Source organism: Staurois parvus, unplaced genomic scaffold (genome assembly GCF_062004578.1).
Source record: "Staurois parvus isolate SC_StPar_1 unplaced genomic scaffold, SC_StPar_1.0 ptg000469l, whole genome shotgun sequence".
Classification (NCBI taxonomy): domain Eukaryota; kingdom Metazoa; phylum Chordata; class Amphibia; order Anura; family Ranidae; genus Staurois; species Staurois parvus.
The window spans coordinates 899,829-914,866 of NW_028318265.1; the positions used below are offsets into that span (position 1 = coordinate 899,829).

Genomic DNA, 15,038 nt, shown 5'->3' on the forward strand with positions numbered 1-15,038 from the left:
TTTGATTATCTAAGACTTAAAGGGGATGATGCAACAATCGGTTTCAAATAGAGTGCGAGAAAAAAATCAAAGGCAAGGACTTTTTGTCGAACCTAATGGGAACAAATAAAATTTCTAATCGTGGGATTTGCTCCCAGTTAGGAAAAATCATAACTAGTCTCATGCACATGCAACATTACATAACTTCTATTCACACCAAAAACTTTTTATGAAAAGCAAAACACTGACATGGTACGCAAAGTCATTCAAAATTAGTCGAATCCATAAAGGCACCATCAAATGGTGGGACATGTGATTTTTATACTTTCTCGTCCAAATGTTCAGACACAATTCTACAGGTGTAAGGCCAGCAATAGTATGTAAAGCATAGGAATGGCTGTACAGCACATTCACAGTCAGTAAGACCTATTCCCACGAGAATGCAGTGAGGCACAGCGCATGTGCTTCTATTCTATTCTAAAGGCATAGGCTGTAATGCACCACAACAAAAGAATAGGCCATGCCTCATTTTTTGCGCTGTGATTCTTGCACCCTATTACTCAATAAGATCATTGGGGGCTGCTGTAAAAGGCCAAGGAGACTTACCTCTAAAATGGACTCTTTACCAGTTCGCAATTCATTGGAATACAACTGAAGAAACATTGGATTCAGTTTATTATTTATTGGAGCAAGGTTTTCGATGCGGCAAGGATGTCGCAATCATCTATTGTATTTTTGGATATGAAGATCACTGATACCAGATGTGGACAAAGAGTGAAGCGGGCAGGAGACTCTGACCATATCTGTTCAGCAGCGGGATGTGACGATATCCTGAAATGAAAATTGTCACCATCAGTCTCATCATAAAGTTAAGAATACCAAATCCTGCAAACAAAGATATGTAATGACACAGTCCTGAGAGATGTTACAGTAATGAGGAGTTAGGAAAAGTTTTCAGTCACTGTTAATTACTGTGGACAGTTCTCCATATCCAGACCAGTGTAATTCCAAAATCAGATCATATTTCTGTTTATAAGATTAGTTTTACATCAGCATAAACAACCAGCTCTGCATATTCAACTCATTAGATGGATTTAATCCTCAGTGCTCCTTCAAGAGGGTCATTACTGCTGAATGTGCCATAAGCCGACTCTGTACAAAAGAATAATAAGTTTGATGTGTGTTAGTTGAGTGCTACCTTTGCTAATGCAGTTCACAGGCAGAGTGTACTGGCCTACAAATGCATTCCCAATCACAGGAATGTGATCCTCCACGCAGAATCGAATCATTGCCAACTCTGGAACCTGGATGCTGAAGCTGAAAGACTTGTTCCACTGAGGGTTAAAGGCTGCAGAGGTGAAAACAGCATGTTAGTACACATACAGTGTATTACCAATATTATCAAACATTTATATAGCTCTGAAATGTTCTGCAGTGCTGTACAGAGAACACTGAGCCAGTGACATCAGTCTCTGCACCAAAGGAGCTTACTTTCTAATGTCACTCCAGTCATACACTGTTATTATTATCTATTTATATAGCCTTGCCATATAACGCAGTGCTGTACAGAAAACACTAAGCCATTCATACCAAGCTCTGCACCAGAAGAGCTTACAGCTATTGTCCCCATGTAGTCATACACTATTATAATGATACATTTATAAAGCTCTGGCATTTTGCACAGCACTGTACAGAGAACACTGAGTCAGTTACATTAGTCTCTGCATAGGTGACTCTTACCCTCTAATATCTCACCATATAGAATCTGTAATAAATTAGTAATAATATGAACAACTAACCGTTATTTTTTGCGACCTGGGTCTTTATGCTGCATTGGTCATCTGGAACTCCATAGATCTCCAAAGTCACAATGGGGTTGGCTGTGTTGGTTTTAGATAATTGACTTGGAGGAAGAAGAAAACCACTGATCACCTGGAAAAAATGAAATGACTAGATGACCACAACCATTGCTAACAAGAGACCAAAGGCACTGATGACCAAAGACCTCTGCAGAAAGTTCTGCTAACTGAAGACCACTGGTGACCAGACACTACAGATAACCAGAAAGTGCTATTGATGAAAGACTGTAGATCACAAGAAATCACAGGTAGCCAAGAAGCACTGCTGACCTGTTGTGACCAGAACCTCTAATGATTAAAGCCCATTGGTGACCAAATCATATTGCTGACCTAAACAATTATAATGCTGGGAAAGAAGGGAGGATCACCTTAATATAAAGGCAAAATTTCTGACTCCGAGGTATCAGATTGTTTGGATTAAATGTGTAACCTGAATCACACAGGAAATCTGGCTTTAGAACATATCCACATCCGCCATTATCCTGGAACCTTCCATCCTGCAGATCCATTGGGATTCCTGGAGTTTGCAAGTTCAATGCAACTGAGGAGAACAAGAGAAAAAAAAGGGGAAGAGAAAAGCAAGGAAAGGGAGAAAATCAGGGGGAGGGGGGAGAGAGAAAATGTAAGTTTTGATATCATCCTAGTGTATGAAAAATCATTATAGTACGTTTCCTAGAGGAGGAGATGGTGACACTTGGATATTCTAAAGACACTGAGGGTGTCCCCAAAATCTGACTTCTGCATATTCAGCTGGACAATAGGAAAATCTGTACATTATCCATTGCACTATTCCCCCTGATCCCCCCCCTAATCCCCCCACAAACACATAACTTTCAGCCCCATTAAAGCAATACTAGTATATCTGACACGCACCCATTTGACAGCCAACATTCCAAAATTCCTGAGGCTGGAGGTTGGAGGAGCCAAATCGGGATCCCTTGGGATAGATTCTGGTAATAAAATTCTTGTTATGGCAGACAAAGTCCTGAGCTGGGAAAAAAAGAGGTTTGTGTTATTATGAGTGAAAGACATTGGAAACGAACTCTACATGTCAAACAGGGGGTACACCGAGTCTACCTAAACTGGCCATACGCCAACAGATTTTCGTACAAACATTCTCCGAATATTTGATGACTTGACCAATATTATTCAAAAGTACTTCTAAATTTCATTTGATTTTAACATTCAATTTTGCAATAAATGGAATTTCCCAAATGAAAATCAAGTTCACTGTTACAAATAATATTAAAAAAAAAACATCGATTTGACCCCACTAATGATTATACAATTGAATGAACATTCATAAAATGAACATGTTTGAGCAAATTCTACTATTGTATGACTAGCTTTAGTAAAAGTGTGAAATGTTTGTATTATTTACTAACCAACTGCTCAATTTCCATTTGCCCTACGCTGGGGTGAGAAAAGGGGACTGTTTTTTGTATACACACTGCAAGTAATATACACTGCTCAAAAGAACACTTTTTAATCAGAGTATAGCATCAAGTCAATCACACTCCTGGGATATTGATCTGATCAGTTAAGTAACAGAGGGGGTTGGTAATCAGTTTCAGCTGCTTTGGTATTAATGAAATTAACAACAAGTGCACTGGATGGGCAACAATGAGACGACCCCCAAAACAGGAATGGTTTTACAGGTGGAGGCCACTGACTTTTTTTTCCGTACTCATCTTTTCTGACTGTTTTTCACTAGTTTTGCATTCGGCTAGGGTCAGTGTCACTACTGGCAGCATGAGGCGATACCTGGACCCTACAGAGGCTGCACAGGCAGTCCAACTCCTCCAGGATGGCACATCAATACGTGCCACTGCCAGAAGGTTTGCTGTGTCTCCCAGCACAGTCTCAAGAGCATGGAGGAGATTCCAGGAGACAGGCAGTTGCTCTGGGAGAGCTGAACATGGCCATAGAAGGTCCTTAACCGAACAGAAGAACCGGTATCTGCTCCTTTGTGCAAGGAGGAACAGGATGAGCACTGCCAGAGCCCTACAAAATGACCTCCAGCAGGCCACTGGTGTGAATGTCTTTGACCAAACAATCAGAAACAGACTTCATGAGGATTGCCTGAGGGCTTCTAGTGGGCCTTGTGCTCACTACCCAGCACCATAAAACTTGATTGTCATTTGTAAATATTATTATTATTATACATGATTTATATAGCGCCACTGGTTTGCTACAATATAAAGGGAGACAATACAGCAACGATACAGTTCAATACAAGAGGGTTAGGAGGGCCCTGCTCCATGAAGCTTACAATATAAGAGGGAAGGGGTAGTGGTACAAAAGGTAATAACTATGTGGGACGAACTGATGGGGGAAATAGAAGATTTGGCTATTAGCTGAAGGCAGGATAGGCTTCCCTGAAGAGATAGGTTTTTAGAGCTTGCCTAAACGTAAGCAGAGTAGGCAGTAGTCGGATAGATTGGGGTAGAGAGTTCCAGAGGATGGGGAGGCTCTGGAGAAGTCCTGGAGGTGGCATGGGAGGAGGAAACAAGGGAATTGTCATTAAACACCAGAATTGGCAGATTCGCCACTTGCGACCTGTGCTTTTCACAGATGAGAGCAGGTTCACCCTGAGCACATGTGGCAGAAGTGAAAGGGTCTGGAGAAGCTGAGGAGAACGTTATGCTGCCTGTAACATCATTCAGCATGACTGTTTTGGTGGTGGGTCAGGGATGGTCTGGGGAGGCATATCCATGGAGGGATGTGCAGACCTCTACAGGCTAGACAATGGCACCCTGACTGCCATTAGGTATCAGGATGAAATCCTTGGACCCATTGTCAAACCCTACGCTGGTGCAGTGGGTCCTGGGTGTAACATAAATGTCAGAGTAGGGTAGTTGAGATGTGATGTAATCAGCTTCTAGGCTAGAGGTGTCACCTAGATGCCAATAAAATGTTCTCAACTATGTAGTCAGGTTTTGCCACCTTCTTGAACCTAAAAGAAGAATCCTAGTCATTTCGGCTACAAGAGTCAGCAGGAGACCAGGAGAAGGCTCCAAAAGGTCTGCTGGCTTTGAGTTATATCCACAGATTTGAGGAATCTGTTTCATTTCCCATAAAAGCTAAAATATTGGTTGCAGAGAGATGAAAATAATTCATTGTGATTGGACACACTTTAGGCTACATCTACAATTACATATTTCTACATCACAAAGATCACATCACATCTCAACTACCCTACTCTTACATTTATGTCACACTGGGTTCCTCCTGGTGCACGACAATGCACGGTCTCATGTGGCGACAGTATGCAGGCAGTTCCTGGAGGATGCAGGAATTGATACCATTGAAAGACCCCCCACGCTCGCCTGACCTAAATCCTATAGAACACCTCTGGGATGTCATGTTTCGGTCCATCCAATGCTGCCAGGTTGCACCTCAGACTGTCCAGGAGCTCAGTGATGTCCTGGTCCAGATCTGGGAGGAAATACCCCAGGACACCATTTGTCGTCTCATTAGGAGCATGCCCCGACATTGTCAGGCATGCATACAAGCACGCAGGGGCCAAACAAACTACTGAGTACTATTTTGAGTTTCTGTAATGAGATTTCAGCAAAATGGACTAGCCTGCTGCATCATTTTTTCACTTTAATTTTTGGGGTGTCTTTGAATTCAGTCCTCTGTAGGCTGATAATTTTAATTTCCATCAAACGATGGGGCATCCTTACGTTCATAACACATTACCTAGTCCATATCAGTATAGAGTTCCTTTAATTTTTTTGAGCAGTGTATATATGAGCCCCATTTACTACACACAGAGTGAGGGGATGTCCCCTGTCGTGCCCTGTCTAGTGAGTGAGAGGAAAATCTGTAATAAGGGTCTGTACAGAAGGAGGGTATAGGGGGTGTCTGTGCTGAGGGTCTGTACTTAGGGGGTATAGTGATGTCTCTAATAAGGGTCTGTACACAAGGAGGGTACAGGGGGTGTCTGTGCTGAGGGTCTGTACTTAGGGGGTATAGGGACTTCTCTAATGAGGGTCTGTACTTGGGGGAGGATGGAGGTTTCTCTAGTGAGGGTCTATACTTGGGGAGGAAGCGGTGTCTCTACTTAGGGTCTATACTTGGGGGGGGGAGTGGGTATGGGGGGGGGTGTCTGTACTGAGGGTCTGAACTTGGAGGGATAGGGATGTCTGTACTAAGGGTCTGTACTTGGGGGGAGAGTTATGGGGGAGGGTCTGTACTTGGGGTGGATGGGAGGGTCTCTGCACTGAGGAGGGGTATGGGGGGTATGGAGATAGTCTGTACTGGGGAGGGAGGGCTGGGAGGGGGATATAAGAATGTTAGGAGGGTAGTCTACACTGAGGGGTTTGTACTGGGGGGTGGGTGTTAGTACTCAGGAGTCTATGTTATGGGGATTAATATTTACTTTACTGTACTGGGGGGGGAATCCCCCCTTTCCACTGAGACACTGTATTCTGAGAGCAGCACCCATCTCTGTCAGAATACACTGATCAGCTGATTGGCTGCAGCTGCTGATCAATGAAAAGTTTTGAATTTTGATCATTGTGTGGTACGGTCATCTCTGCTTGACAGAATGTAGTTGCTTGACAGATTTCTGTTGAAGGGAGGTGTTGGGGAATTTTCCTTGATCAGCAGCTACAGCTAATCAGTTGAGGCTACTGATCAGTGTATTCTGATAGAGGTGGATGCTGCTGTCAGATTTTTGAGCAGTGTATGACCAGCTTTAGACTCATATTCCTAGAGAGATTGTTGCATTGTGTTACCAATGTCTGTATGCTTGGTCTAAACTCCTTGTTAATCTGTATGCAATTGCACTGTGTTTTCAGATGGCATGCAGATTAAGTGCTAGTGTGTCTAAATTACCAGATCTGCCAGACAGAGATCTGTGCCTGTGTATGGTTGCCTAGCAGAACAGTCAGCTGACAAACTGCTAGGTGGTGGTAAGCTATCGCATTCTGTGTGTGTGTGGGAAATGTGAATAACACAAGGATTCTAATTTGCAGGGTAGCTTGTTGAATACCAGAGGTGTGGGCTAATTTCTAGACTTCTCCTCAACCCTTACAGTACACCAGATTGCATGTACGATTTGTGGCCAGCCAGCTAGATCTGAGTAAAGTGGTGGCTCCCACTAGTGAAAACCAGTGGTATTGCAGGCTGTGACAATAGTTTCACAGCTGGATTTACCTGTCCAAAGCATGCCTTCCCTGCCATTTCCTTTTATACCAAGCAAGGCCCTGGCCTCGGTTAGCTAGTGGCCATAGGCTTGCATCCTTGACATCTGGTGGTAGCCATAGGATATTACACTGCATGTGCTGTTGTACAGCGGGGGGTCTTGGGATTTTCTCAACAATCTGCCAGTGTGCTGGTTGATTTCCGAGCATGAGCATCAGACGGCGACACCTTGTATGTCAACCGGCATCTCTCATCCCTGTACCCTCAGTACCCCTGTTAGCAACATAGTCTATTATCATTTACGTTTTCATTTTATAGCACAAGAGATGAAACAGCAGAGAGTCAAATCCAGATTGGACTGGCGACTTGCCAGAATCTCATCCTCTGAGCTGCCATGAAAATTTAATTCTATTTATTTTATGCATGGAGTCTGCCATGACCCGAAATCATGTGTAAAATATTCATCCTTTTTTGAAACTACAAAAAACCTTGAAAACTAAAAGAATCGATCGACAGAAGACTTTCACTGCTGCCCACAGCAAAATATTAATGAATAAACCAGCTTGGTTGTCAGGGACCTCACATAGCTGACTCTTCATATGCCATAGTCCCTTTGTCATCTCCCCAGAGTACCTGAGTGCCGGACCAGCCGCTGCGCTTCTCTCTCGGACAATGAATTATTTTCATAGAATTTCTGTGTGGCTTGGGAATGCTGGAAACTGACAAAGTTCTTCGATATGGTGTAAATGATTAGATCTGACAGCTCTGGTATGATCTGCTGGTACAGGAAAAAAACAAATTGATCAATAACTGATAATGACTCGTGATTATAAATTACCATAAGGTACACTTCTATAGATAACCCTGATGCATTAAAAAGGGCCATCACTAGTCAGTGTACACACGGCATTATGTAAACTGAGCTCAGCAGATATCTACACTTCATTGTCTATGAAAAAACCTGATCAGATATCAGGATATGAGGCAAGGATATCTGGGACACTTCAGACCTATAACGGGTCACAGAATAGCATTTTGGGTACATTGATAGGGTGTGGGGAGGGGCTTAGTGAGGGATCAGTCAAAGTCATGACACTTTGTAGCCAAAATGAGTCTAAATCCAGATACACACAGACAGATGTATCTCCAAGAACAACCAGAGGCGATAGGATACATCCTCACCAGCTGTAACCTCTCACCCTGGCCCATACATGCTGATTAGAAGGTTCTGTATTCTGTGGAGAGAAGTGGACAATCATTTTGAGAGAAATATTAAGGTCCAATTCCACCAAAAATGTATGGTATATAGTGTGGAAGGGACACTTGCTGTCGGTGTTTTCCCTGAGAAGATTCAAGTCTTGAAGTGATTGGAAATCTCTTTAATTGGCAACACAGACTGCAACAAAACTGTTCATTCTCAGAAAAATGGTGTTGGAGCTTGTCAAATTATTCCTACTGCCTGTTGCTTCCTATCCCAGTAACGACATCTCCATTAATTTCTTGTCATGTTGCCACAGGAACAGAAAGTGAGGTAGACTCTCCCCAATGTGGTCATGGACATCATTTAAAAAATCTGCTAAAAGTTTTTTTTTACCCTTCCTCAGTCTATCTGAGGCTAAAAAAACCCAAAAAACATTTGGCTGGAGTTGGGCTTTGACATGGTGTCAGAAACTGAAGATTGTTCCTAGATACTGTTATCCTGTGTCAGCAGACTCGGGTTCCTCACAGTGAGTGTTGCACCCGCTTATGTAGGAGATGTGTCCATTGTAGATCAGTTGACCTCTGAGGCATCTCTTGGCATTTTTATGTTTTTTTGCATCTCCATCTAACTGTATATGAGGCCTCTGTAAGGGCCCCTAACAATACACTCATATTTAAATGGTTATTATAATTTGGGGTTAAGCTTGTTATCACTTTTGCTCTTAATTTTTGAATGTTTTAATTTTTAATTAAAATAATATTTTGTACTATATAGAGTATATATAATGTATCTATAAATACACATCTATCGCATGACATAGGATTCCCTGAGCACCAACGGATATCTACAGAGATAGCACAGCAGTAGAAATGTCATTGCAGCCAGGGTCGGTGCTTCCACTAGGCAAACTAGGCAGCCGCCTAGGGCGCACTGCCACCTAGGGGTGCCTAGGCACAGCACAGGCCAGCACTTTCTCTGTGTAGGATGCCGCTACAGCATGAATGATCCATCAGATGAGGGAGGGGTAACAGAGAGGAGGAAGAAAGGACAGAGGAAGATGCCGGGTGTCTGGGGCCAGTGTAGCAGCTGAGCTGCTGCTTTTTCCAGTGTTCCTCTCAGATTCAGTCCCTTACTGCAAGCTGGCTAGCGGCTGCTGATCACTGTGGAGTTCCAGCCCTTCTCTTCCCATTCATCAGTGGAGGTAGAACTGCACCTGCGGAGGAAGGTAATGTCTGCCTCTGATGTCTCGTGTCTGTGTACGCATGACCCGGACTGCCGGCCATCACATGTGCAATGTGGCAATGAGTGATGACATCATTACAATTCCAAAGCCTGCTCTTCTAGTGCCTGCTGATCTGTGTCAGTGTTGGTGGTGTGTTGTGTCATATCTGTGTGGGATCGCTCAGTTCAGGTGTTCTCTGTGTGTGTGTGAGGGCTGGGCTGCATGCTGTCCCAATGTCCCCCCCCCCCCCCCCATTGCGTGGAGAATTCCAGCCTGGGATCTGTCAGAGTGTGGATCCATCATCTTCCACTCACTGCAACTGTCACCCTGCCACTGCCAGCCCCACAGACACAGTCCATCTGTGACAATGATTTTGACTCTAATATTGATGCTGATGGCGTCTTATGGCACGTATTTTTACAATTAAAAGAAATGTAGCAGTTTTTAGTTTTGTTGATTTAATATTTTCTACTGTTTTTAGGTTTATTTTTTTTGGGGGGGGGGGAGCAAGTAGCTGGTCTTGCCTAGGGTGCAAAATAGTCTAGCACCGGCCCTGCTTGCTGCCACTCTGTTTTTGATTGAAACTTCAGACAGAGCCATATGATGGGAGGGAGACGGGAGGGCAAGGGAACACTGCTGTGGAAAAGGTGTCACTGCTTGATTTATTCACCAGTGTGTACAGCTACTGAGCTCTGTACACAACAGGATCTAAGGAGAGCTTGGAAAACATATGAAAGGGAGCTGAAAGCTACACCTGCTGGGTGAATGTAAGAGTACAAAATATTCCTATGTATTATTTAATATTTACCTAACTAAAAAAAAAGAAGACAAATATTTTAAAACACATTTTCTGACTATAATAAAGAGAACCTGTATAAAACCTCTACACATCCCTTCTGAGCATTTCCATACTTCTTTTTCAGGATCTTCTTAAAGAACATTGTCCCCCTGGGACACATCATTCACTACAAGATTTCCATTTGTCAGTGTGGCTATTAAGACTAGTGAGGACTTGGAATAGCTAACATTATATGTAACCAGTGGAGGTGCATTAACTCCATGACGTGCAATATGGGATGTAGGATCTAGGTTTATATAAGAGCAGAGTGTTCACCGTCTACTACCAACACTTTAAGATTATTCAATGAACTTGTCTGTATGCCTTCCACCTCCTCAAAAGGTTTAGCAATATCCAACAAATCAGTTGTAAGTGAAGTGTCAATCATTGAAGTCTGCTAAGTGTGTAGTCACAGACTAAGCAGGCACTGACAGGCCAACAGAGACTCAGCGGGCAGCACTGATGGGGAGGGAGAGAAACCACATCCCAGCTGTGTTATTGTGCCGCTGCAGATGAGTATGTAAGCAAGGTGAGCAATAGGCAAAGCCAAGCCATGAGAGTGCCCCACCGCCATTCCCGAATCCCACCTGTCCTACAAACCTATCAGGGGACTTCCTACATATGAATATATATTTATTATGTGTCACAAGTGTAATTAGTATTATGCCCTGACATTAGGGCTTCTGCACATAATTACATTTGGGAAGAAAGTGACATTTTTAACACCCCAATCTGCCTTTTCTGTGCTTTTTGTAGACAGAATTAAACTGCCAGGATGATAAAGAGGCTCCGCAGGACTCCTGGTGGCCCTGAGTTGTTTATTTTTAAATGCAAACACATTAATATGACAGCAGCCCAGAAATTATATTCAATTACCGGATTATCTGGACGAGGAGCGAGAGACAGAGGAGGGATAGAAATAGAGATTTGATTAGAATTCACAGAGATATTCCATCTCATGGTTACTGTGCAATCTTGCTGTGACTGTATATTGCAGATGATGGAAGGAACAATCCCAGAATCTTTCCTTCAGGAAGGTTAAGAGTGTAACCCAGAGCAGTAACCCCAATCCCCCTCTATAGAAGTCACCCCTCTTCCTCCAGTGTAATGACCCCCTCCAGAACAGTGACTCCTCCAGTTCTGGAGCAGTAACACCCCCTTGAGCAGTGACTCTTCCCAACACTAAGCAGTGACTTCTTCCTGTTCAGAGGAGTGGCCCCTCCAGAGTAGTAACCCTATTCCCCACCAGAGGGGTGAGTCCCCTCCAGCACAGAGACCCCTTTCCCCTCCACATCAGTGACTCCTTCCCTTCCAAAGAAGTGACTATTCCTACTACCGATGACTCAGTTCAAAGCTTCAATCAGAGACAGACTGTCAGAAAGGGAGCAGAATCTGCTATACTGAGACCCAATACACTGTGGGTATCCTGTATGATCATTGTTCTGTATATTTTCATAAAACAAAGATCATAAACACACATATACCACACATATACATACACACACACTGTGGGGGGGATTTACTAAATCTGGTGCAGCTGTGCATGGTAGTAAATCACCTTCTAACTTCAGCTTGCTCAATTAAGCTTATATGGCAACAAAACCTGGAAGCTGATTGGTTTCTATGCAGAAGTGTCACCTGATTGTGCATTCTCCAACTTTAGTAAATAAACCCCTACATGTGTACTGTATATACAGTGGGGCAAAAAATTATTTAGTCAGCCACCAATTGTGCAAGTTCTCCCACTTAAAAAGATGAGAGAGGCCTGTAATTGGCATCATAGGTAGACCTCAACTATGAGAGACAAAATGAGAAAACAAATCCAGACAATCACATTGGCTGATTTGGAAAGAATTTATTTGCAAATTATGGTGGAAAATAAGTATTTGGTCACCTACAAACAAGCAAGATTTCTGGCTCTCACAGACCTGTACCTTCTTCTTTAAGAGGCTCCTCTGTCCTGCACTGATTACCTGTATCAATGGCACCTGTTTGAACTTGTTATCAGTATAAAAGACACCTGTCCACAACCTCAAACAGTCACACTCCAAACTCCACTATGGTGAAGACCAAAGAGCTGTCAAAGGACACCAGAAACAAAATTGTAGACCTGCACCATGCTGGGAAGACTGAATCTGCAATAGGCAAGCAGCTTGGTGTGAACAAATCAACTGTGGGAGCAATAATTAGAAAATGGAAGACATACAAGACCACTGATAACACTGTTCAACAGGTAAAAAGTTTTGGGCATAAAATTAGCTAATCTTACATAATTTTGGGGTGCTGAAAACGAAAATGACCCTAAAAAATGTTGATTGGCTCTAGTTTCCATGATATATTCACCCATCTAATGACGTAAGCCATTCAAAATTATGATGCAACTTCAGCTGCATATTGCGCAATTGATACTGGTGACCAATAGAAAATTGCATGTATACTGAGATGATGCAATATTAGCCTTTAATTGCATCACTTCACTGCATAAAAGCTGCAGTATCTGTAGCTGATTGTAGTTCGACAGCGTCTTTACATTTCGTTTTATGCTTATATAGGCTACTCAGTAATGCCTCGAACTTGTGTGAGTAAAGCAGATAATTTCTGCTATATCTGCGGTGAAATAACTTTTATCTCACAAAAAAGGAGGATAACAGGAATGATTAAGAAAGCCTACAACTTGTATTTTGGCTGCAAGATAGGAGACCAGGACAAGAGCTGGGCACCACATATATGCTGCAATTCTTGTGGGACGGCACTGGAGCAATGGTTGAATGGAAAAAAGGCATCTATGCCTTTCGCTGTGCCAATGATTTGGAGAGAGCCAACAGATCATGTTAGTAATTGTTACTTTTGTATGGTGCCTCCAATTGTAAAAGGGCTAAATAAGAAGAAAAAGTTATCTGTGCACTATCCAAATATTCCATCGGCAATACGTCCAGTTCCTCATGGAGAGGGGCTACCAATTCCTAAAGCACCAGAATCCTTCGTGGTTGAGTCAAGTGAGGAAGAACCTGAAGCGTGTAGTCACGTGCAGTTGTAAGAGAGAGCCCTTTCCTCGAATACAAGAGAAAAGCCAAGAGAAGCAAAACCGACACAAACTGAAGACAAAACTAGTGAGAATCCTAAGTATTAAAATGATTCAACTTAGCTTATGGCTATAATTTTTCTTGGTAATCCTATGCAATATATTATGCCATTTAGGCTTTGTTATGTAGTCAATATCACTTGCTTTATATTTGTGGAAAGACATCTCTCTATATAATTATTGTGCATTATGTAGTCATTACACCTATAGTAGAAAACTTTCCGTTTACAGAAAAACTAGAGCCAATTGACAAATTTCATTGTTATATTTGAACTCAGAATGTGAAATTCATTAAGAAATGGATCCTTTTGTTTCCAAAACTGGCAAAAAATAAAAATTTGTTGAACAGTGTAATCTCCCTCGATCTGGGGCTCCACGCAAGATCTCACCCCGTGGGGTCAAAATGATCACAAGAACGGTGAGCAAAAATCCCAGGACCACACGGGGGGACCTAGTGAATGACCTGCAGAGAGCTGGGACCAATGTAACAAAGGCTACCATCAGTAACACACTACGCCGCCAGGGACTCAGATCCTGCAGTGCCAGACGTGTCCCCCTGCTTAAGCCAGTACATGTCCGGGCCCGTCTGAAGTTTGCTAGAGAGCATTTGGATGATCCAGAAGAGGATTGGGAGAATGTCATATGGTCAGATGAAACCAAAATAGAACGGTTTGGTAGAGACACAACTCATCGTGTTTGGAGGAGAGAGAATGCTGAGTTGCATCCAAACAACACCATACCTACTGTGAAGCATGGGGGTGGCAACATCATGCTTTGGGGCTGTTTCTCCACAAAGGGACCAGGACGACTGATCCATGTACAGGGCAGAATGAATGGGGCCATGTATCATGAGATTTTGAGTGCAAACCTCCTTCCATCAGCAAGGGCATTGAAGGTGAAACGTGGCTGGGTCTTCCAACATGACAATGATCCCAAACATACTGCCCGGGCAACAAAGGAGTGGCTTCGTAAGAAGCATTTCAAGGTCCTGGAGTGGCCTAGCCAGTCTCCAGATCTCAACCCCATAGAAAACCTTTGGAGGGAGTTGAAAGTCCGTGTTGCCCAGCGACAGCCCCAAAACATCACTGCTCTAGAGGAGATCTGCATGGAGGAATGGGCCAACATACCAGCAACAGTGTGTGCCAACCTTGTGAAGACTTACAGGAAACGTTTGATCTCTGTCATTGCCAACAAAGGATATATTACAAAGTATTGAGATGAACTTTTGATATTGACCAAATACTTATTTTCCACCATAATTTGCAAATAAATTCTTTCCAAATCAGCCAATGTGATTGTCTGGATTTTTTTTCTCATTTTGTCTCTCATAGTTGAGGTCTACCTATGATGCCAATTACAGGCCTCTCTCATCTTTTTAAATGGGAGAACTTGCACAATTGGTGGCTGACTAAATACTTTTTTGCCCCACTGTATGTATATATATATATAAAATATATAAAATTTCACTTTTAAAACGTCATAGCTTCCATTCAAACCAGCCATTTTTTTTTGCCCATGTGGTGCATCTATATAGGGCAAGTGTAAGAAGGTATTTTCCCAATATTTGTAATAAAAGAAAATGAAAATTACTGGACAACATTCAGAACCCAATACATCACGGAAACCACCTAAATATCTCCAGTGCAACCTACAGTATATGACACACTGGGGTTATTTACTAAAACTAGAGAGAGTAAAATCTG

At 42.7% G+C, this 15,038-nt stretch overlaps 1 protein-coding gene across 1 annotated transcript in view; it reads right to left on the minus strand.

Annotated features, from left to right (window-relative positions):
- Positions 1 to 637: 637 nt before the first annotated feature.
- The window catches only part of PLCZ1 (phospholipase C zeta 1), a 29,568-nt gene continuing 15,167 nt past the window's right edge, over positions 638 to 15,038 (minus strand). Inside the window, exons 6-11 of the mRNA XM_089689076.1 lie at positions 7,626 to 7,770; positions 2,712 to 2,828; positions 2,207 to 2,379; positions 1,779 to 1,911; positions 1,178 to 1,327; positions 638 to 810 (exon numbers count right to left, since the gene is read on the minus strand). Of these exons, the coding sequence (XP_089545202.1) occupies positions 728 to 810; positions 1,178 to 1,327; positions 1,779 to 1,911; positions 2,207 to 2,379; positions 2,712 to 2,828; positions 7,626 to 7,770 (801 nt within the window). The 3' untranslated portion in view covers positions 638 to 727. The remainder of the gene's footprint in view (positions 811 to 1,177; positions 1,328 to 1,778; positions 1,912 to 2,206; positions 2,380 to 2,711; positions 2,829 to 7,625; positions 7,771 to 15,038) is intronic.